The sequence below is a fragment of the Parasteatoda tepidariorum genome, chromosome 8 (genome assembly GCF_043381705.1).
Source record: "Parasteatoda tepidariorum isolate YZ-2023 chromosome 8, CAS_Ptep_4.0, whole genome shotgun sequence".
Lineage (NCBI taxonomy): Eukaryota > Metazoa > Arthropoda > Arachnida > Araneae > Theridiidae > Parasteatoda > Parasteatoda tepidariorum.
In genome coordinates this window covers 91316828-91342552 of record NC_092211.1, presented here as the reverse complement: position 1 = coordinate 91342552, position 25725 = coordinate 91316828, and the positions used below count along the sequence as shown (strand labels likewise).

The 25725-nt window shown below is 28.8% G+C and overlaps 2 protein-coding genes across 3 annotated transcripts in view; one reads left to right on the top strand and one right to left on the bottom strand.

Annotated features, from left to right (window-relative positions):
• The window catches only part of LOC107446557 (uncharacterized), a 44053-nt gene extending 24092 nt beyond the window's left edge, over positions 1–19961 (bottom strand). Inside the window, exons 1-6 of one of the 2 annotated variants that reach the window (XM_016061233.3) lie at positions 19641–19961; positions 14625–14704; positions 12497–12643; positions 9088–9249; positions 8000–8082; positions 143–266 (exon numbers count right to left, since the gene is read on the bottom strand). In XM_016061233.3, coding sequence (XP_015916719.1) covers positions 143–266; positions 8000–8082; positions 9088–9249; positions 12497–12643; positions 14625–14704; positions 19641–19677 — 633 coding nt within the window. In that variant the 5' untranslated portion in view covers positions 19678–19961. The remainder of the gene's footprint in view (positions 1–142; positions 267–7999; positions 8083–9087; positions 9250–12496; positions 12644–14624; positions 14705–19640) is intronic. The other variant, XM_016061234.3, reaches the window with a different exon arrangement.
• A 41-nt stretch (positions 19962–20002) lies between these two features.
• Positions 20003–25725, top strand: part of LOC107446558 (all-trans retinoic acid-induced differentiation factor) — a 22857-nt gene continuing 17134 nt past the window's right edge. The window contains exons 1-3 of the mRNA XM_016061235.3: positions 20003–20228; positions 20307–20443; positions 24856–24927. Of these exons, the coding sequence (XP_015916721.1) occupies positions 20166–20228; positions 20307–20443; positions 24856–24927 (272 nt within the window). The 5' untranslated portion in view covers positions 20003–20165. The remainder of the gene's footprint in view (positions 20229–20306; positions 20444–24855; positions 24928–25725) is intronic.

The window sequence follows — 25725 nt, the reverse complement described above, 5'->3', positions numbered from 1 at the left end:
TCTTTATCCTGTTTTTACAACGATCTTCAATTAGCCAATTAGTTATACAACTCCAAACACACCTAATTTTGTCATAATAACAGAAACATAAGAATATCATGCATTTGAGGAAAAATTAAAAAAGAGAGAGAGAGAAACTTACATCTACTTGATCCACAGATAGTTTAAAATTGCAAAGGCACTGATAAGCTTCTGGATTCGTAGAATCAGCTTTTAATGCACATTCTACTGCATCAGAACACTTCATTTCGCCATTCTCTACATCACTATAAATAGAAAGATAAATTCAAAGATCTAAATTCTTCAGAGATAATAATTTTTAAGAGAATTTGAAGGTAAATCTTTCAGCCAAAAATAAATACACTTTAAGAACTTTTTAAGTGCTCAAAACATATTTTCAAGTACTTAAAAGTCATTTGAATATTATGCAATCACCTAACAGGGAGAGGTGATTTGTGCTGACAAGGGGGAGAGAGACCTAACAGGGGGAGGTGATTTGTGTGAACAAAAGGAAAGGATTAGATACATAAAACATAAAAATTATCCTCTATGGATTTTGAAATTTTTCTTAAAATTCAAAGGGGAAAAAAAGAAAAAAATACACATGGTAAAATTTTAAATTTGAATTTAAAGTTTGATTTGGGGAAAGAAAAAGACAGTGGAAAAACTTCATCAAAGAATTTCAGAGATCAAGATTTTTAACCACAAAAAGGAATAAAAAAAGATTCCTAAAGAATATTCTGCTCAAAATTTTATAAAATAGATTCAAGATTTGTTTTATAATAAAATATACTATTAATTGCATATCGTTTTTTTTTTAAAGTCTAATATTTTATTTGAATTTAATCCTAAAATAAGATTACTATAGTAAAATTAGAGGGGTGAAATTGTTACACAAGCATGAGAGAGGGTCTGCAATTTCCTTATTTTTGCTAACAAGGGGAGAGGAGTCCAAAATTGGCAACAATATGTTTGCTTAATATTTGGACAGAGTGCTAGTAAATTATATCTAAGCCATGCCCACTAACAAAATCAATTTCCCCTATTGTTAAAAGTTCTAGAAATATATTCATAAAACATAAAATTAACAAAATGTAAAAATCTTTTCAAAAACTTGACAGAACTATGATAGAATAACTTGCTTTTGAGAAAGAATTATAATTCATTAGCCACAAGGAAAACATTTTAGGCATAGATTTAAATATAGAATAATTTTAAATATTCTTTAAAATAAATAATTACTTTATTAAATTATAAAAAAATGTTTCATATTAATTTAAAATTACAATTAAGTTGCACAGATTTAATTTTAAAAAATTATTAGGTGTATTTTTTAGATTTAAATAAAGTTTATAAAAATGTGATGTAAAAGTTTATTATATTTAAGCAATGATGTCTAAAGTTTATAAAACTGTCTGTTTATAAAAGTCTGAGCTGATTAAGATACGTTGCTAACTAAGAAAAACTAAATGAAATCATATTTAGTTACAATATCTCTAATAAAAGTTATTCAAAATTTTAAATGGGTTCAAAAATTTATATATCAGAGTTTAAGGTAGGTAGGTACTTTACTTACATTGAACTAGAGCTGCACAATGGGCTATTGGCGACGGTCTGGGGAACATCCACGAGGATGATCCGAAGACATGCCATCGCAATTCTGAATGGCTTACCTGCCTTGATACCCAGATGACCTGTGTGCGAAGTAGAGCACTTTACGGTAGAACAGCTTAAAGAGGACAAATATCCCGCACACTCGATCTCTATGCAGGTTAATCAAAGTGATCACCCATGCGCTTACTGACCGCCGCCAATGATGCTTGACTTCGGTGCAGAGTTTAAGAAGACTAGAGGCCAGGACAAACTAGTAAAATGAGGAACTAAGGTTTCCATGAAAGTTATCATGAGTTTTTAATTTTTTTTCATGTGTTGCAAATACAGGCAAGTTTCATTAAAAAAAAAAAAAAAAACTAAGGGGCAGTACCATTTCTGAACTAAATGGTTGTTTATAATTGAGTGGAATTAAAAAAGTGGTGGCATTTATTGAGAATGTATTATTATTTTATTCAAACCTTCTAATTTATCTCCAGAAAAAAAAAATATTGATTTCCAATAATAGCTACTTAAGCTTTCTAATTAGGTGAATTCTAGATAGCATGGCTTTAACTGTACATAAGTACAGGGTGAATAGCCAGATTTTTCAACAAAAATAAGCATCTTTTAAGCACTCAAAAAATATTGTTAATCAGTTTTCAAAAATTTTTTTTTTCATAATTTGGATCTGTGCAGTAATAAAAATTATTTTTCCTATTGTTTAAAGTTCTAAAATTTAAAAATGTAAAATCAATAAAATTTAGAAACACTTTCAAAAACTTCACATAATCATGAAAAAATAACTAGTTTCTGATAAATATTGCAGAGGAAATTGTCAAAATTAAGCATTTTTTGTAATATAGAACGACAATCGACATGGCCAAGAAAACATGTCTTTTTAAAGGATAGAAAATTAAGCAATTTTTTTTCACTCTGAATAAAAAAAGCACCTAAGCGGTTTTAAAAATCGAAAATAAAAAATAAGCATCTTAAAGAACTTAAAAACGCTAAGCATCCTGAAGTATTTGGTATGGATTAAAGACACAAGCCCCTACAGAGAAATTTTCACTTCATTCCTGCTGCGTGGAGAGCATTAAAAAAAAAAAAAAAAAAAAGGAGTCAAGAATATGAGTGGTTACTTTAAGGTCACAAGGCTATTGGAAGAAAAAGAATGACACATGCTTGATAACAATAGTGCTTATAAAACACTTTGCATTTTTCCTTTAAAAGAACTGTGTTCTTGAAATTTCACCTCTCCAAGCTTAATGTTTAGACACATTCTTACAAATCAAAAAAATACCTTAAAAGCACAAAGCAATTTCATTGAAAGATAAAATAGGGTTAAAAAAATATATTGTTTTCTTGTGATTAACAGTGATTTTTTTTCCAATCAAAAAAGTGATTCTAGTGCAGGACCGGATTTACGTATAAGCTAAATAAGCTGTAGCTTGGGGCCCCGAGACGGCAAGGGCCCCCAGATCCAACTTTTTCCTTCTTTTTCTAAAGTTTTATTCGGAGCTGGAGCCCTCTGAAGCCTAAAATACATTTTTTTTCTTTTTTACATAGGCGAACGCTTTTCAAAATCTAATAGAAGTGTTTACAAGTATAAAATAATTGTTACTCTTCACTTTTTTAACCAAAAGAGCAATAAAAAGTAATTTTGACTGATGAAAATATCCTGTAGCTTTCGTAGCTACCAGTGATGGGAGTAGTCCATGGATCCTAAAAAGCGGTACTCCATGGAGTAGTCACATAGCCGCCTCAATTTACACTGTGGGAAATGTTTTTAGCTTCTTTAAATTGCTGTGGGCTCTTTTGTCCACAGAAACACCCTTTTGTCTGATTTCTGGGCAAAAAATTTCTAGGGCTGTGGGAGAATCTTGTTTAGGGTCACTCTGCTTCGAAATTTCCGTTGTGTCTCATTGTCGTTAAAGAGCTTCTCGTTTAATTTTAACTTTTCTTTTTTGCAAAATATATGTTTTCCAATTTATTACAAAAGCTTTTTTTCCTTTTAATTATCCTAAATGTTTTAACTAGCTTAATTGTTTAATTTACTTAATTATTGTAAATGATTTTAATTTGTTATTTTCCAAATTAATCGTACATGAATCCGTGAACTCCTTTCTTTCTTTATTTAAATGGTGGGCCACCATTCAATTCCCTCTTTGACAGGCCCATCTGCCAAAATTCTTGATTTGGATTATTTTGGATGAAATTGAGATAACAGATGCGGTTTTACCTTAATTTTACTTACTGCTAATAGACAGAAGCAACATGTGATACTGTTTGATAGAGCATTGAAATCAAGTGATCATCAGCTAAACAAATGTTTAAATATATATGTGAAAAATATTGATCAAACCTCCTACCAAATTTTCCATGTATCCCCGAAATATGAATTATGTTTAATTTGTAAAATATTATATTTCGTACACAAAATTCATTTATTTAGTTAGCTTATGCTTTTATTGTTTATTGCTCATACTTGTTTCTATTTTTAACTCCCTGATTTTCGTTGTTATTATGTGTTTAAAGTTAATAAGGCATCTAAATTTTTTAATTTATAAGGATTTCAAATTTTTAAAGCTAAGTTGAAATAACTTCTTAAAATTGCAAATTGAAACTATTTATAAAATTTTGGCAGATTTGTTTTTATTTTAAATCTGTGCATTTAATTTAATAAAATAAAAACAAATAAAAAATAAGTTTAAAAAATATAAATAAATGGCTGGATTAAATATAAAACTGTGTTGTCAATGAAAAGGAACATATCTTTTAAACAATTTGAGTATTAATAAATTATTTAAGAATAAACAATTTTAAAAGGTAGAAAAGTTCTTTGATTTGTTTAAAAGGCAAATTTTGTCCCATCATTTGATCAAGAGACTATTTAACATCTGTTTCTAAGAAGCAGTAGGTCGCGTGTGGGTGTGTGGATGATGTAAGTAAAAGAGGCATACAAAAAAAGCCAATTTAACTTCAGTTAATGCCCTCGATATTATATTTTTAAACTCCTCACAAAAATGTAGTAAAAAAGATATATAAATTAATTGTCGCAAACAAATTCATATTAAGTAAGAACGAATCAAAAATGATATCGAAATATGCTGAATCACTAATGAGACAGGCGGGATGAAAGACATCGAAACCAATTTGATTAAATAGTAAAACTAGAAAGTGTTTCAAAAATCCGGACATGTATCAGGCTTCAATATTTTTCTTACTGCCACAAAATTTATCAGGGACAATTCGTTAGATTTCAATACTGGTTTTTCTTTAATTAAATATTAACTAATATTTGTCTTTCCAAGCTTTTCATTCTGTAATAACGAATGTCAAGCATTTAAAGTATCCAGTTCAAGAATGTCAAGTATCCAAATAACTTCATTTATTAAATTTAAAAAATAATAATGATAATAAATAAATATCCGCAAGGCAGGTGTGTATATTTGGGGCTGATGATTATGAAATCTAACACAAAACTGTGAGATCGCGGGTTCTATTCCAGCTGATGACAGTTTTTAATTATTATTTCTTAATACTGAAAAATGCATTTCTTATTTTTTTAAAGTATGCATGTTAAAAACTAATAATTTAACAAGTATTTAAAAAACTAGAAAGTTACACCCCCTGTTCATTTTGCACACTAACCCTCATGGTTGCTTCTGATTAATCATTGCAGATTAAGAGGAAAAACTGTTGATTTCCATCTTTTTATTCTACAAAAATTACGATTGAATTTCTATTTACATTTTGAAAATGACTAAAATTTGGCAAATCAATAAAATTGGTACCTCCTGCAGAGTTATTACCCAGTGAAGATGGACTCAAGGGCACTGTGTTCGAATACCAGTGTTGACTGGTCGATACGAATTCTACACCCGGCTTACACCAGCCACTGTGCCGAAGTAAAATATCCTCCGTGGTAGACGGATCATAGGTCCCCTTGTTGTCAGACTGACAGTGGAAAGCTTTTGTGGTTTTCATCATCATGTAACTTAAATGCTGGTCAGTTCCATCAAAACGTCCCCCTCCAAGACAAAAATTTCTTCCAATACTTGATCCTGGAGTTCCCTTGTGTTCTGAATTGAGTTTAAAATTAGAAGTCTAATAAGTCGAACATTAGTAATCGTAAACTCGAAATTGGGTTGGCTGTTCAATGACTATTATAAAATAAACTAATAATTTGGCCGGAAAAGCCTGGTTGGCAGGGCGTTGAACTCGTGTTTGTGAGAATGGGATTTCGAATCTAGCCGGCCGAAGAATACCCATGTATAAAATGGTGACTGGTGCATGTTAAATCTGACGTGGTCACAAAGTCCTCTAAGTTCTCACAACAAATCAATACCTCTTGTCTTCTGCATTGTGTTCAAAATTATAAGGTGATTATTCAATATTATACAGAGTTAAACATTTGTAGTGGTAAACTCAAATTAAGTCGGTTGTTCAACGGCGGTTATAAAAAAAAATAAAACTAATAATCAAATTGTATTTTCTTATGTTCTTTCTAACTCCTTGCTTATTTTTGACACACATTCATAATTTCATGTTTCTAAGTCATAGAGCAGCAAAGCGAAATGTAACGTTTAAAAAAGAAACAATTCAGAAAAAAAAAGAAATCATTTAAAATTCCAAATAACATAGATTCAGAATTTCAAGAAAGAAAAAAAAACTCTGTTAAACATATAATGGTTCTTCTAACACGCCAAATCTTTACTCTCTGCTTAGGATGTTCTTAAAATGAGTTTCTGTTTTTTTCCTCGTTCAAAAAATATGTGTAATAATGGAAAGGCTCTACATTATAGTCCCATCACAATCAATATATTTAACAATCAAGCAATATTATCAAATTTTTAATAATATAATGTTAATATTCAGCAATAAAAAATACGACAGTTTACTTTAGGTGTATGGAAATAGAATTGAACTTAAAAGGGCCCCATCATTTTCAGTAGCTTAGGGCCCCGCCAAGCTTAAATCCGGCCCTGTTCTAGTGATTGACAGATTTTAAACAGGGAGCGTAGCCAAATCTTTCAACAAAAAATATTTAAGTATTTTTTAAGCACTAAACAATATTTTTCAGTACTATATACCACATTAACAAAATTCGAAATAATATTCAGACTTTACATGATCATGATAAAATAACTTGTTTCTGACAAAGTACTCCTTTCTTGATTATATTAGCCATTAAAAAATGATAAAGAGATTTTTCAATTTGATTTCAGAGGGTGGAAAATGAAGCTTGAAATTGAGAATATAATGCAAAATGCAGCAGAGTTGCACATGATAGTGCAAGAATAATTCCCGCTGAATCCAGCTCACTATACGCACACGCGGACTCGCATGTATTTCATCAAACAGGCAAAATGATTGGTGCCATCATAAGCTACGGAACATCTGTCCGCCGAAATGCATTGTGTTTGAATGAATTGTGAAAACGTTGAATAAACAATGGGAAAAACACGCTTTTGCATAATATGTGTCAAAAATCAACATGGTAAAGAAGACAAATATTGAAAAGAGAAAAATTAAGCATTTTTTAAAAACACCCAATAAAAAAAGCACCTTTAGGGATTTTTAAAAAATGAAAATAAGCCAGGGGTGCTAGTGTTACAAAGTGAAAAATCCTGAAAATTCTATGAGTAATAACAAACATCAATTCATATGCTATACATGTTTAATAAAATTTTTTGAACTAAGATTGACAATTAAATGACATACTAATGATGAATATCACACTTTTATAGTAACTAATTTAAAAAAAATAATAATTCTTACAAGAACCTCAATATTGGATTTTTAAAACATGTGAATATGAAGAGCAATGTACGAGTTTTAAATCTAGTGAATGCGATTCACAATCTAACTTTTAAATCAGGTAAATCCAAAAATCGATGTTTAATATTAAAATCGCGAGAATATGAACTGTGATATTAGTTGATTACGGTGCAGTTTCAAATATAAATAATGGCAAAAATCCAAAAAAATGAAAATGGCGAAAGAAAATTTTTAAGCGTCTCGATAACGTGATTTGGCAAAATTTTAAACAATTAAAATTCAGGTGCCAGAACTCTTTAAATATTACTCTAAGTTTTTACTCTTGCCTTAAATTTTAGATTTGAGCAAAAATTTCGGTGGGTGATAAGTTTTGATTAGTGGATCAATGGTATTGGGCACAAATCAATGGTATTGAGAAGCGTGGAATTCGCAAACAAATCACCACTCAGAATTTTTAGACCAGGAAGAAGGATATGAAAAATCTGGAATTTTGGGGTAAAATCACTCCTGATAAGCACCTTTAAACACTTTTTAAAAAGGCTACGCACCCTGTTAAAGTAGAAAAATGTATAGAACAAATCATTATGTTAAAGAATAAAGAAATTAAAGCCAGAAAATGTCTTACCAACAATCAGTCATAAAGATCTCAGCCACAGAACAATAAGCATCTGATAATATTCTACTTAAAGATCTTTTATCTTTCTTATTCTAAAAGATGGTAGACACATATTAGTCAATAGGTTCTAAAATACATTACTCACAAATAAATAGGATTCCTGATCCTGATCCTTGTCATAAAATATTTTATTCTTATTTCTTCATTACCACTTCTCAATTGTCACTTAGATTACTGCTTTTTAAAAATCATCAGATTATCTTAACACTCTGTTGACTAACTATTTCACACAGAAACTACGTCATGTCACCGACTATTATTTCGTAATTGAATATAAAAATAAAGTAAAACATTCTAAACATTATTTAAAGGCCCAAACGTTATTGATCGATGATGGCATTGCTTGACCATCGCAAGTGCAAAAAAGTTTAACAACGGTCAACAACGTTTGGGCAGAAAAAGATTATTCAACTCATCACCAGTCAACAATGTGTTAAAGTAATTTTGATACCCATTTCCGATCAGGTCATTAAAAACACATTATTATTGTTTCTAAAAATGGCTTATTACCCAATTGACCCTTTTGTGAATATGCTATGATTTCTAAGATAATTTCACAATTTTATTACTTGATAATTACTTAAAATACACTGTTATATTAATTACAAGAACAAAATAATGCTAAAGAGTAAAGATTGCAAAACAGACACTATAACAGAATTCAAAATTTAACTATTTAAAATATTTGGAAGTAAAACAGACACCTCTTAAAACATATGATTGTATGACACACATAGTAAAAGATTCCTTAAAGCATTTGCTTAATGCTATAAGGAACCTTAAGTTATGAGAAAACTAGAGCTCAAACATAGAGTTCAAATAAATATAAAATCTTTTAGATTTTTTTTTTAGACAAAAATCTAACCAACTATAGTTCTATTTCTATTTAACCAACTTCCTGTGTATATGTTCATTGGATTTTTTTTATGCCGAGATATTGAAGTTGTAGTTAAGTACAAAATATGTATTTTTTTTTTACTACTGGCAACAGATATATACAACTCTACATAAAAAATAAAGCTGCAAATTAAACATACCTCAGAAGGTTCCATATTTTCAGAATTTTCCAATTCTTTCAGTATAATCTCGATACCCTTTTGGTAATAATTTAGTGATTCTTCTCCTTCAGAGAGCTGGCCCATTGAAAAATATTTTGAGAATCCCTTATCAGGCATTAGTTCAATGCATTTTTTTAAAAGCTATAATTCATGTAAAGAAAAACTAAAACATGCAAAAAGCCATTAAGCAATGAATTACTTAGAAAAACAAGATTTTCACTTGAATAGTTAAAAGTCATACAAATTTCAGTCTCATATGTATATATTTCTGGTTTTTTAAATAAAATTTCAAATTTTTTTTTTTAAAAAAACTGTTGTTTGTTATTTTTTTACTTATTATTCCCCCCTTTTTTTCCATATGTCTTTAATTTTTCTTTGTTTTCACATTTCTAAATCCATCGACTCGTTTAACTATTCATTCATTTATTTTGTAATTCAGTTTGATATAAATTGTGTTTTTTTGCTACTAGCTAAAAACCTAGCAAAACCCTTAATAAATAGTAATGAATTTCTTATAATTTAAAATATTTTCATAGAAAATGTACATGGAACATTTTACAGGGATTACCTATTTAAATTTCTTTTTTACAGATCTACTTAACATAATACTTTAAAATTTTATTGAATTCAATAAAGGAGAAATGCAATGTTTTTGTTTTAAGAAAAAAAAGAAGGTAGGGCGATTAGTAACAATGACAAACAATTATTTTAAACTTCTGACTGTTTCTAAATATTTTGCTGTTTATTGTTATTAATTTTTAAATTAGAAATAAAAAAATTTTAATGTTTTTTTAAAAAAAAATAATAATAAAAAAAGTCATTAAATTATTAAATTATTCCTAGTATTATTAAAGTATTCCTAGTAACTCATTCATTTTTGAAAATTGACCCACACAAAGTTGGTACATTTTAGTTTGAATTAATTTAGATTTGTATTTAATAGCACGATTTTGATAAATTTCAGAAGGCACCATTATAACTTCAGACTTTAGTTATTGATAATTATTTAACTTTAATTTCATTCCTACATTTTAGTGAGGTTTTAGCATTGCCTATTTATATAGCTAAATTTCACATGAAATTTGGCCCCAGAGCAGTGTCACAGTTTATGAAACTCTAAGGGTATTAAATTCATTTTATCTTCTTCTTTCAATAATCTGCATTAAATTTTTCGAAGATATTGCACTATTAAATCAGATTCTTAACCAGAGTTGGGATTTCTAAAGGAAAAAGTATATTTCTAATGGAAAAGAACAGGAAGTAACTAAAATCTAAAAATGACCAATAAAATTGTTTAGTAATAAGTATTAGCTTAAATTTAAACACATAAAATTTTATATAGTAGAAAAAAGTTAAAAGCTTCCCTTCATATTTACTCGTTTATAAAAAATAACTGTTTTAATATTTTACTTTTATACAGAATATTAACGTTTATTTTAACGATTATAATGTATATTTTTAAAAAGATTGTCTTATTTTCCTAAGTTAACTTTTACCATTATTTAGATAAACAAAATTTGTTACTGTTCCTAATACAGTATTAGATTAACAGGATTTGAATCTTAAAATCATATGCTTTAATAATTACTTTTCTAATAAGGAATCCCTCCCATTTATCTGTAAAAATTCATTTTTACTGCTAACACTGAGTATGTGAACGGAACTTGCAAAATTCAGTAACTGTTGCAGTCTCATCGAAAGATGTGAGAGCCCCCTAGTGAATACGAATAAGATTCAATAACTTTCAAGAACAGTTTGAATGTGAACGGTCACTTGATACAAGCGCTTGGCGCTTTTCTCTCTTTTGTAACTCATCTACTTTTGTTGTTCATCTTTTATTGTTATGTTTATTAAATTACACTAAAATGTTAATTAGCTTGGTCTTCATTCGTACTTAGATATTTATTGTTAAATATATTGTATGCCAAGACCGAAAACAAAAGAGTAAGGTTAGTCTTACTGCTTCAAATCATTCAGAACACAGCAAGTGATACCTTCCCTTGATTCATTTTTTGGAAGTAGTGACGCCTCCAGTATAGAACAGTAATCATGAAGATGGGTTACGATTGAAATTAAATGGCACTAAAAATAATCAGTTACTTGAACAGATATGATTTGGATTGAAATGACATTGCACCCATTTACTTACTAGAATTCTAATATAAAAATCTATAAATCAATAAACAAATAACTAACTTTAAAACAGAGACATGAAATAATAAAAAAATGATTAGTTTCACTTTAAAATTGTCAGTAACCACCCAGATGGAAGTCAATTTAAGTGGATGAAGTTAAACCATGCATTTTTTGTAGTAAACACTCTAAACTAAATCAATTAATCAGAAACAAAATGATTACTCTACAGAATAAAATGAATTAAAATTGAATTGTAAATGAGCAATTACTTGAACAAATGAATCTGAACTTCAAACATAGAAAAGACACGTGATTAACCCAAAGCATGTACAAAAATTAATGATTTATTGGAGCGAACAATAATTTTAAATCGTGAAATAGTAAAAAATCATTAGTTGCATTAAAAAATAATCAGCAATAATAACAATGGAGCTGATTGAAAATAAATAAAGCACTAAAAAAAATTAATACTGTGTGACATATCTTTTTTTAAAAGTAGTAACAATTAATTGTAAAACCAGCTCTCAAAGAGAAAAATTTTGTAATAATCTTGAAAAAATAAATAAATAGAAAACTTAGTGACTAGAGCTGTTAAGTAAGAAAAAAAGTCTCACATAAAAGGAAGCAATAAAATAAACAATACATAGTATTAGTATATTAATCAGAACAAATAATAAATACTTTTAGTTTATAAGATTGCTGACAAAGCATTTTCTCAGAAGAAGATTGAAGCAAATGTTAGAATTACTATTAACAATTAACTATAGAGGCAGGACATTTTTAGTGCAAGTAAAATTACTGATTAATGTAGTTGTTTTGTAATACATTTTATTAATTGCAGCTTTGCTTATTAAATCATGTAGTTATTAAAAATTATATTATTTTTAAGAAAAGTTAACACAGTGATCAACAAAGCCCAATAACTACCATGCAGATAGATATCAAAAATATTCAAAGAAAGAATTTAAAAAAAATAAAATTATAATATAAGAAACTAACAAAATACAGTACATTTGGCAGCTATGGTATTTATAAACTGGTTTTAAAAAAATCTTTAAATTCTATTTTAAGATAAATTACAAGTATTTTGAGTTGCAAGATCAATATATTCATTTTTAAAAGAATAAAGTATTAGAAGGCCCTAAACATACTGATAAAAAAAAAACTTTTTAAACAAGTAAAAATTGAGGTTACTGAATATAATGTTAAACTAAGTAAAAATAAAGAACATCCCAACCATTTCAAAGGATACACATTGAGCTTCAACCCATTCACCTTTTTCTATTTTAACGCCAGCTAACATCTCAAGAGCCTTTGAGTTAGTTGGAGTTTTAATAAGAGCCTCATTTAATTTAAGCTCTGCTTCATCGTAATTAAAACTGTCAACTTCAGCTTCCGCCTTTTAAATTCATAATAAAAATTCTGTTATTTTCATGATAAAAATAAAAAATTTATAAGAATACAACACTAAATTTAATTTGAATAACAAGGGATTTCGACATTTATATGAGATATCAGAAGTGAGTCAGTGTATGAGTCAAGTGCAGACATGGGTGCAAGTTGGAAAAAAGGCCAAGACTGAAAATTTTTTGACTGAAATACCTAACATACGCAATACCCCCTCGACATATGCAAACTGTCTAAGAAAGCTTTACCATAATACATCAAGTTTAAATACTGTACAAAAAATATTTATTCATCTGTCTTTTGATAAAATAACAACAGGACATAAGAAAGTAGACCAATAACGTAGACCTAAAAAATATTTTTAAGGACAGAAAAAAAATTCCGATTTCCGTCTTTGAGTCAGTTTTGTTTCCGTCTTACTTCCGTCCGCGGACATTTTCGAAAGACGGAAATCCGTCCTGGGGACGGAAGACTTGCACCCATGAGTGCAGATGAAATCGGAAAACCTGCTGTTATACTTTTAGTTTAAAAGATTATCAACTGATTCAAATACAAAGGAAGGGCAGGAATAAGGAAATTTTTTATTGATTTGGAACAGCATGAAATGCCTTTAGGGTGTTCTTCCATAATAATGGTGACTGATGCACATTAAATCTGTCGAGGTTACAAAGTCCTTAAATTCCCCATAACAAATCAATACCTCCTGGGGCACATATCCAGAAGTTCCCTTGTCTTCTGGATTGGGATCAAAATTACAAGGATACAGAGTTGAACATTGGTAGTTGTTAACCTAGAATTGAGTCGACTGTTCAACGACGGTTATTAAAAAAAATGTAATATCTGGAATGATTTAACATTATTGACATAGGCAAACTTTCCCAGAACAGCAGAAAATGACAGAGGGAACAGGACTGAGTATTTAACTAGGACTAATTATACTCTTGCATTAAGAAAAAACAGCAATATAATTTGATACTCAGAACTATTTTCACTCTTTCATTTTGCTATTAAAATTCAGAATAAAAATAAATGAGTACCATTGCTGTATATAATTTTCTTTTTCGTATCCCCTTTACGATTTTTTTCCTCTCTTTTCTTTTGAGTATCTGACGTGCTATAGCTGCGTAAGCTGAATCCCACATACTAGTAAAATACATAGGATTGGTAGTTTAATTTAAACTATTTTTTACCTTACACTACCTCAGCTGCAAAAAAAAAAAAAAAACTACCAATTATTTCTGAACTGTTATAAGTAGTTAACTATTTGAAATTTATACATTATTTTAATAATTTTGAGGCAGAGTAATTTCAGGGAAATAATAGTTCTTGCTGCTATGACTAGATATATTTTTTATTACAAATTTAGGCTTTTCCTAACTTTTGAGAGCACTGTATGAGTATCAAGTAAAGGTTCAAACCTTGTTATAATTTTTTTTTTCTTTTTTTTTTTTAAAGTGATGTGGAATTACATGCTTCAAAAGAGTTGGTCATCATTGAAATTTGTACTGAAAATCCTACCAATAACAAGTAAAAACATGAAGTTAATTTAAAAAATCAACTAACTTTTATCTGGAATTAACAAAACCAACATAGTAATAACTAGAAGAAAATAACTTTGAAAACTAAACAAAACTGATAATTGGTAAAATTGAATTATCCTAATCCCGATGGCAACTACAAAATTTAGTCTTGGTTTGATATTATATAACAAAAGAATCATTTTGAACATATTTTTAATTAAATATAGTACACCATTTAATGAATATATGCAACATAATTTAATACCTAACCATTTTAATGATCTAATAATCAATCTATGAAATGACAAAAATATTAATAAAATTAAAATACAAATCAAATACTAGGTATTAGCTAAGAAAATTTTTTGAAACACTTCTCTAAAACAAATAAACCTAATACAGTAACATCTCTTTAAATGGAATTTGCTTTTCCTTAAAATAATTAGTAATTACCTCTTCTAATAAAGCCTTGACATAATGATCCTCTTTTTGGTTTTCAGTCAGTAATGACTCAGCTTCTTGTTTTTTTGCTGCTGAAAAATTGGAGAAAAAAAACATTTTGAGAAAGTGATAAATGAAAATAGCCATGGACCATTATATACTTAACGTTAAAAAAATTCATACTAAATTATGTATTAAAACTATTAGGATAGCACCTAATATAAAAAATTTAAGAGCAAAAATAGATATGCAAGTATTAAATAATTAAATTTCAAACTCTATAGATTTTGAAGAAAACATATTTTGGACATTTAGATAAAATTATGTAAGCTCGTAAAGTTTTCGCTTAAACTAAAAAAATAAAATAAATACATTGATCTGAAACAGGAGGTAAACCATTTTGTATTAAAGAGAGAGGGGAAAAAAAGTGACAGTCTGTAGTTCTATAGAATGGGAATCCATTCGAATTTTATTCAAAACACCAAATTATACATATCTGGTGTTAAAATTAGTATACAAAATTATAAGACAAAAATTATAAAAAAACAAACAAATAATTTTGTATAAATTATTGATACAATATTTGTAAAAATGTGACGCAAAGTTTATTTCGGCAATTTATGAAGAATCTTGTACTGAAATCATAAAGTAAAATAAATATAAAATATAACGATAAAATGAGCTATGAAACTAGATACAGAAGAAAAGTGCGCATATGCTAGCCGGGAAACAGGTTTGTTGTCACATGCGGTGTGAAGGTACTTGCAACAGAGGAGAAAAATCGTGTTTCGCATCGCTGTTGCGCTCGGTGTGTAGGCACTTTAAGACAGCGACATTGTCGCAGAATAGTACAGAGTTCTTGCGGAAAGATTTTTCTTCTAAAAAGCAAAAAAATTTACATTTCCTTTCTACAGAAATTTACACAGAATATTTGAATCATGCATTTAAATAATCACTTTTTTTTTCACACCGACATACAATTTACGGCTGTTATAGATATTGATTTTCCTGTGGTTTTTAAATATCTCAAAATATTTCAAAGAGTACGGAAAGTTCGAATGGTGCATTTGAGTATTTACTAATTAAGAAAATAATTCCATCGAATTTTTGGCAGTTATTGCTATTGATTTGCCCATAGTTCTTAAATTCGATATCTCTTATACGATATTAGTTATTACAACAGCCTAATCTGGAAATGAAACACTCATTTGAGGAGTCTGATTCACGTGATTTCATCTGCGATCTTTTTTCGGCAATTAGATAGGTTATATTAGACAGTAGCAATTAGATTACTACAGATTTCATGATTTTTAATTATTTTCTTTTAAATGATTATTTACCAAATGCAAAGAAGGAAGTAATTTGTGCATTTCCCTTCCCCCAACAAAATGCAAGAATATCACCCATATTAGAATAAAAAATTATTACAAGTTCAATTTAAAAAATATATAGTTTTTCTTTCGTAAACACTTTTGTTATTTTAAATTAGTAGCATATATGTTTATTATTAAAAGTATCTTGCCAAAAGATATTAGTGCTAGAGTTTTGGCGCAGATAGCTCGAAAAAATTCTGCCACAGGGCATATGTACATAATTTTCACATCTAATAAAAATAGCATAAAATAGAAAAGAAAATTTATGATTACAGTCTAAGTTTATATGATGAGACATTTCCTTTATCTTCATATAAAATAAGTTATAAATTTTTTTACATGTATTCCAATATTTTGATTATCTTCATATTTGTAATTTAAATAAAACTAGAAAATACCTTTGATTTAATTATTTTACTACTTCTACGTAAACTCCAAAAGTATACCAGTTTCTACAGAATTTTAAAGACAAATTGTTCTCAATAAAGCAAGATTGATTATCATAACATGATTAAACAAAGAGGATACAAATATAGAATCTGTGCAACTGGACATCTGGTTGAATTTCATCTTATTTTAAATCTTTTAAACAGAGTTTTTTTTTAAAAAAAATATTTAAAAAAAAAAAACAGTTTTTTAAAAAAAATATATATATAAAAAAAAACAATTTGGTGGATTTTATTGAGCTTTTTTTGTTGTTGATTTTTTAAGATATTACTTAGTTTAACACTCCTTAGATTTAATTTTTAACTTAAAAGAGATTTAATAAAAAGAAAACTTTTTTTTGAAAAAAAAAAAAAAAAAAAAAAATTAAGTTATGAATTAAACTAAAAAAGTTTTAATTTAATTGCAGTACCATCTTTTCATGCTGGTATTAATAAAAAACTCTTAAATTAATTCTTTCCTTGAGTAAAAATAAAATAATAATATTGGGATCAGAGAAATATGCTTGTTTTCTGCTTTATCTATTTATTATTAAACATTCATAAGCTATAGCTTCATTTTTCAGTTATAAAGTAAGCCTTTTGCAGGCCAACTAACTAAACTACTGTTTATTTAACATTGTTCTTAATAGTTTGAGAATTACTCTTTAAATTATATATTCATAGTTAGCTTTGATTTGAAAATTCCAGAATCAATACATTTAAGATAAATATGAAAATCCTTAAATCTATTTCTTCTTTATCTTATTCTCTATTTTGATTATTTTTATAAAAAAAAAAAACATTTGAGTGCGGGCTTTATAGTGTTCCTTTTTTTATTTTTAAGAAAACACACCCGAGTTTCATTGTACTTGTGGGTGGGTCATTAATCGTGCTTTTAAGATATCACTATAACCTTGTAATCTAAGTAAGATACTTTTGTAACAAAATCTAAGAATCCATCATCTAATGCATTTTTGCAATCTAACCATCCTATGACTATGAAATATGTTTCAAGAAACAGCTAATTGAAATACTCCAGCTTTCGGTACAGATGCTATATTTTTCAGATTCAGCAAGATTTCTGTGCTGCTACTAGCAGGCAGCAAAAAAAAAAAAAAAAAAAGATCCAATTTTGACAACTAGACTACAACAACAGAAAAAAAATTCATAGAAAGGAGCAAACTCAAAGTCACCCCAGGTAAACTGTGAATAAATTTTTTTTTATTAAAAAAACTTTCCATGCCTTGCCAATGTAAGTTTGCGCAAACAGACACAGATATATCCCCTCTCACTCTAGACTGATTATTTTTTCACAACTTTGTAAATATTTGATCATTATATGTATGCTATAATAAAAAATCAACAAAGGACCACATTATAATATCAGTGTTACGTTTTGATAGCAAAAATTAACATCTTTAGAGTAGGTTAGCCTAAGCATGTTACAACTTTCGTATTATAATGCACCTGTTTAGATGTAGAGATTCTAGTTTAATATTTCGCTTTAGAAGTTGTGTTTTTCTCTATTTGTAAAATAAAGTAATTTAGAGTGAAAGAAAAGGTAATTTCTTAGTATATGCAACAATCGGTAAATTATTTAAATTACTTATTGCAAATATCAAACCTAAATATTAATTACAGTGGAGCATCGTTTATACGACGCCGAAGGGACCACCGAAAAACGTCGTATAAACGATAACGTCGTATAATCGATTTTTACTTCTAAAACTGAAACTAACTCTGTTTTCAGTTAATTTTAATGTTTAGCGTGTTGATTTGCATAAATTTCTAAATTAGACAAAGCAAAACAAACAAATAACCAAAGAAGAAAAATTGCAGTGAGCAATTTGAATGTATGTTACTTTTAATTATATTTTCTTGCTATTAGTCACTACAATGCAATGCTTTGAATAGCGAGTTGAACTTACTGCTTTCTATGATGAAATTTTAGATTCTAATCACGGCCAAATCTAATGGCTGAAGCGCACTAGCGCAATTTGCAGGAAAAAAGAGAGCTTTTACATTTTCCAAAATAATTAGTATCGATGGGTGCGCTGGACATTGGTCGATGAATAGCAAAATTTTTATTTTTTCCCTCTTCATAACATTGTCAAGTTTTTTCAGTCATCTAGTAAAAATCACAGTCGTCATCCAAGCATTCTTGTTGGCACCCTTTTCTGTATCACTCATGTTGGCAAATTCCGCCCTTTTTTAAAATACACAAGAAAAAATAAAAAATTAAGTAAACGTGAACAAAATCTAAAAACCGACGTATAACCGATTCTGTGCGTCGTATAAACGATATATTTTTACATTAAAATGAATAGGAATGATTTGGGACCACACTAAAACGTCGTATAAATGTTAACGTCGTATAAGTGATCGTCGTATAAACGATGCTCCACTGTATATCAATTACTCTTACAAAATTAAATATCAATTAGCAGATTGTTACATAATTAAATTTATAATTTTGACAAAATATGTGGAGATGAAATCAAGCATACTGATAAACTCTGGCTGTCCACAATGAAAAATTATGGTTAAGGCGTAGAATCTAGGGACCTTTTGGTTAGGCAATCATTTTCGTTCTATTTAGCGAACATCCCATTTCTGGTTACCATATTCTTTACCCTAATTAGATATCATAGATGCATGCGAGCAAGGCATGCGCGGATACACATGCAGAGATTCTCCAATTTCGCAGATACATTCTATATAATTTTTGTGATACCAAAAATGCATCCAAATAAAAAGCATTTTCAGGGGGGGGGGATAAAATAAGAAACAGACAGCAGCCTAATAATAATTTCTGCAAGGTAGAAGAAGATTGTTTAGCTGTAGGGTGCGCTGCTACCAAAAAGATAAAACTGCTCATTTAACCAAAACATTAGAAGAAATATTAATTAGCTTTATTAATAGAAATTTCAACAAAACCTCAATAAACAATATTCTCAGTACAAATACTACAGACAAAAATTTAATTCACATATTACACTAAAATGAAACACTTAGTTTTACATGATATTAATATCATAAAACTTAGATAAACTAAATTAAATGGATAAACAACAGAATATATAGTACAGGTATAATTGAAATCTCCTAAGTTTGAAAATACAAAATTTTATTACACTGAATCGATTCTCAACACAAACACGTGGAATATTTATTTAATAATTTTGCTTAGAAGATATCCATACATTTTTAATATAATTGGAAAAAACTACCTTTCTTTTTCAGCTTTTGTCGTTTCGATTTAGTCATAATTAACAATTCTATGAAAGTCGTTTTAATATAAATTCTCTTATTACAAAACTACCTATTACTGCAGAAGAGTTGATTGAAAAATATAAACAAAACAGTTTTAAATTGGGTTCGTACTGACAACTTTTAAAATCTGTACAAAGTTGAATTTACGAGTTATAAGCTTGAACATACAAATAAAGTAATGCAACTGAGTAAATTGAAAAAACTGATCAACTGGAAAAAATGAAAATGTGCGAAACTAAATGTTTTACTTCACTTCATTGCAAATTCTACTTTTCTTAAAAATAAAATATCCTATTTCAGTCGCAGTTACGCTTATATTTAAATTTTTTTTTTTTTACACAAACTACGATCAAAACAAAACAAACGTAGCTGTCACACGATCATGTAATTGTTATTACGATTATCTCTTGAAGCGATGAAAAACTGTAAGATGACTTAGTGAAATAAAACCCAGCAAATATAGGAAATTATCTGGAGAAGTTATGAATAATATGTTATTTTTAATATCATTTACCTTAATCTTGTGTTTGTCTAAAACTTTTGCTGTAAGTTAATTTTCTTACTGCCAAGCCAAATAATAGCAGCGCTCTCGATCATTTTTAACGCTTTCTTTTCTTTTGCAGTTGGAAGACTGTCCTGTTTATTTCCATTGCAACAACACACTTATAACTGAGGATAGCAAAGTTAATTCTTACTGTCAATCTGTATATGATAAAAATGTGACAGGCAGATGCTGTAACGTGAATGATACAATTATTGGGTTTGTTACAAAAATTTGTTTTATTTTGACACTTCTTTTAATTGTAATTATATATTTTTAACACTACATTGCCTACATTCGATTCTCTTTTTTTTTTTCTTCTTTATGCGTTGGTATATATGTTTGGTAATTCCAATATCTTGATCTGCCAACTGCAATCACCAAGGCACCAAATGGATTGTAAACTTGCAATTAAAAGAAAAACACGTAGAAGTTTGCCCTTGGATGGCTACGAGTATAGCCTTCAAGTTACTGCCCATGTGTAATTTCTTTTTCTTTTCAAGTTTCTTGCGAACCACAGTCTAGAAGTTGTCGAGACTTAGCAATTATTCTGCTGCAAATCACAATACCGAAATCTTCCCATTAGCACATTGAAGAAAAATTAAAAGGATGTGAGCAATAATGTCGTGCATTTATAAAATGTAATATACCAAAAATCAATTTATTTCCCAAGCATATTTACACAATGAAAATATACTTCTTTTAATGGTATTATTTTAACGTTACATTGCATAGTTTGTAGTTGTATTTTTCTTGGCATTTTAAAGAGATAGGTAAGAAATATATAGATATGTATTATAATGTTTTACCATTAATCAATTTACTACTGAAAGAAGGCTTTCCCCAAACTTTACCAAAAATATCAATCTGTTCTTTTCTCGAATATATTTTAATATTAGAACCTATTAGTGTCATCTCAAATCACTAAAGCATTGGAAGGTTTTAGTACTTGAAAAAAAAATTTTAAGTGAAAAAATGGATAGCTACGAGTTACATCACATCATATAAATTTTTCTCTCTTCTGTGATTTTTTTTTCTAGTTCTAGTACTTACCTTTCTAGAAATGTGTAAATCTTTTAGTAGGTTAGTTGCATCTGTATGTTTAATCATGTCGTCTGATCATTTTTAAATATTAATGATCCATATTTAATCAATTAATATTTGAATTTCATTTAAAATGTTTTGCAGAAATATCTCTGTATTTATAGAAGTCTTACTTCTCAAAAGATAACCTCCATTGTCATACCCAGCTTTTCTGTTTGTGCTTCATAATAAATTCTGGGCTCCAGGGGTGCCTATCCTCCCTAAGGCTGATGGGGATATCTCCCCTAAACTTGAAAATTCTGCCGCCCCCATTTCCGGTAACAACAAAGATCAAAATTTTCATTTTATTTAAATAAAAAATTTTTTGCTATAACTTATCTCAATAAACTTCCCTGTTAGAAGCATTTTGTAAAACATTATTTTCAGAAGATAAAATTAACATTGTAAAAGTAATTATGAAAAGGAAAAGATTTTTATGCATAACTGACCTAAAAAGAGGTGATGCTGTTTGTTCTCTTTAAAAATTATATCAATTTAATTAAACTGGCCACCCAGCCCAAATTTAATTTAACCAAGCATTTGTTCCAATTTAACTAGATGTTTTTAAAAATTAACTTTTTATACAAGAATTAATTTAAAGTTGGCTGAAAGAAATTTTTAAAATTTCAGGTTTTTTTTTTTTAATTGTATACTATTATATACAGGAATGAGTTTTTTTGCTTTTGTCTCTCAAATTTCAGCCTTTTTTATCAAAAACTCCGATTCTCTAAAAGTTTAGTTTTTATATATATATATAAATATAACGCTTTTTCTGAAAATTCAGTCCCTGAAATAAAATAATTATATTTATTTCCGATTTTCAAAGTTGAACAGAAAATTCAAACTAATTTGTAGCTGCTGAACCTTCTGCATTTTTACTTATTTTAGCTATTTTCTCTGCTTTTATGCTCAGAAAATAAGATTTTCTGTATTTTTACCCATCCGCCAGATAGCTTGTATTTTCGTAATTCAGATGTCGCTGCTACTTGTTTTCTGGCACGAAAGCAAGCAAAATAATTAAAAAAATAGCAGGGAAAATATTTATTTGCTCATTCAATTAATCTTGTAAGTGTTCATTTCTTATGGCTAAACAAAAACAATACAAACAAGCCTTTTAAAAATCCCAAGTCCAGAATCTGCTAATATCTCAATTCTTATTCGCGCGATTTTAATATCAAACATTGATTTTCGCATTTACCTGATTTAAAGGTTGCACACTGCTATTCTTATTCACATGATTTAAATATTGTACATTGCGATTCTTATTTACAAGATTTAGAAATCAAATATTGCAATTTGTATTTATGTGTTTTTTTAAAATCGCGATTTTATTGTCAAACATTAATTTTCTGATTTAAAAGTTGTTATTGTTATTCAGCCGATTTAAATAGCGTACATTGCGATTCTTATTTACAAGGCTTAAAAATCCAATATCGCGATTTCTATTTACGCATTTTTAATGTTGAAAATAGGAGCCAACCTATTAAGTTTCAGATATTATAGACCTCTATTATAAATTAAGAATTCAATTCACAGAAAAATGTACGACTCTGTTTATTGAAAAAGTTAAAACTTTAAATATAAAGAAAGAAAATTACACTCAGCAGTTATTAGTAGAAAAATACAGGCATTTCTGTGAATTAATTATACCGCATATATCTATTTACATAACTTTTTCTTAACATACCTATAACACTGAAACTCATCTTTTTAACGATTCATTTTATCAATGCACATGTTTGATAATGGGTAAATGTAAAGTTCTTTTTTTTGCAATGTGAAGAAATAAAAATTTCACAACCAAAATAGGTGTCAAGATATTGACACTTGCTGAAAATACAATACTATTGAAAAAATATTCAAAAAGCTTTAATTATCAAAAATATGATAGATAGGTGTTTTAAGCTTTGATCTTGACATAATATGATGAAAATAGAAAGAATGAATAACAAGTGATGCACAAAAAATATCTTGAGTGGCTAATGCCTTTTTCAACCAAAATATGAAAAATTGAAGATCAGGTGGATTGGTTAGGTTGAGAGAGACCTTAAAAATAAGAGATCACCCAAGTCAAGGTTTTTGATGGTTTTCCATTGATGGACCAACATAATCTTGATAACATAACCAACATAATCTAGTAACCATCAATAATTCCACCATGAACCATTGTATTTTTGATAGTAACCAACGTAAGTAACCATCACCCCAATGTAGGAATTCGAACTGAGTTATGATGGTCCAACATAATAATAACAACTTGTTTTGATGGTTTGTTCATGTTAAACCATCAGAAATAGTTTCTTAGAAATCAAATGTTGGAATGATCATAAACAACCATCATCCCAAAGTAGGAATTCCGACTGATTTATGATGAGCCTACATAGGAAAACAAACTAATTGTTTTGATGGTATATTCATGAGAACCAACAAGAATTGCCATTAAACCATCATGAAAATGTATAGTTGGAATCATCATTTACCATCACGGATTGTTAGTCCATGAGAATCAAACTTCTCTTGATGGTTAACTATCATAATATTAAGGTAGCATTTTCCATCATGGAATGATGGAAGTTTGCTGGCATATCAGAAACCATGAACTCGTAATGGAAAATGTTGGATGATGGTGACCATCATGAATCTCATTGAAACCAACATAAACCAAAATGTTTTGATGGGACCATCAAAAATTTAGACTTAAGCATAAAACAAAAATATGAGACGTAGTACTTTAGATTAGAATTGTTAGGGAGGCAATTGTTCAAGACAGACTGTAGTACCAGGAAGTGAGTGAGTGCAAAAAAGAAGGCTTTAAAAAAATTATATTATTTTCCCTTCAGTGCTACTTTCTTTAGAAATTAATCAAGGTGTTTGGTACATTCTAATCAGAGCCGCGATGACTCAGGGGATAGAGTGTTCGCTTTCCAATGAGGTGAACCAGTTTTGAATCCCAGCAATGGTTAGTTGATACTAATCCGGCTTGCTCCGACCATAGTACTAACGTGAAATATCATCAGTGGTAGACGAATCATGGGTTAAAGTCCCTTTGCCGTCGGGCTAACCGTGAGATTAGCTCCATCAAAAAGTCTTCCACGAAGGCAAATTTCTCACAATACTTGATCCAGGAGATACCTTGTCTTCTGGGTTGGGTTCAAAATTATAAAGCTATGGAGTTGAACATTATGGAGTTAACAAAAATTGAGCAGGCTGTTCAGCAACGGTTATAAAATAAAATAAAGTTAGTGCCATGAGTGTTAAACTATGAACAATTACCAAAAAGAAGCTCAATCATAAATAGAGTGCATGCATCTTTACTTTTATTATAAAGACACAAGGTAATTGCATTCTAAGCATTTTCTAGTTCATTTTTACGCATTGTAGCTTTTACTTTTTGATAATTTGGTTGATCCATGTTTAATGCGTATTCTAATTTAACTAGCAAGTTATTTCAATTTCTTCATTTTTTTAAAACAAGTTTGTGTTTTTTTGTATTTTTTGATGTATATTTTAAATGATTTGTGATACATATTACTTTTCTTGGTTTTCAGACTAGATTTAAGGTACTGTGATATCAAGATATTAAACATATCTCATGCTGTTTTTTCTGAGATTGAAATTTTGTAAGTTTTTCTTTACTGATTCCTTTTATATTGCTTCCTGATTTACTTGCCTTTCTTCCTTGTTTAAGTTACAAAAAATGTCTATTGCTCAGAAACTATGAGATGTTTTTCTATTAACTATTAATAACTGACTTCTGGGCAGTCACAAAACATTATTTCATTCTTTTTTAATCTCTGAACTGGGTTGCTTAGCAACTGAATAAAATTAAGTATTGCTCTCTTTAATTTGTCTATGGTTATCTTAATTACATCAGCGGCAACATCATTTGGCCAATTTTTTGGGACTATCTCCAAATATATATAGCTTCCTAGCCTGCAAATTTATGAAATTTTGTACAACCCCTATTTTGAGAGTCAGGAATTCAAATATGTAGAGAAAAAAAATATGTTTTTTCATTAAAAGTACGTTTTGTGTCTGATTGTGCAATTTAATTAAGAGTTAACAGTAATTGATTAGCATATTTAAAGTTATCCCCAGAAACTAAAACATGACACTAACAAGGGAAACTAGGGAAGTGTGACTCGCCAATTTTGAACTAAACTGGTGGGATGTATGCCTTATAAGGAATAATTTTAGGGGGCAACATTCGTTTCGGCCCATAGAAGGTCCTGTGAGAGATAAAAAATAATTCAATATATAGAAAAATCGGTATTTTATTACTTCAATGCAGACTATTAGTTATTGTAATTGTCTCATAATCTAATTAATTTGTAATTAATTGGATAATTAATTAATTTGCTAATTAATAAATTAATTAACATTCGTTTCGGCCCATAGAAGGTCCTGTGAGAGATAAA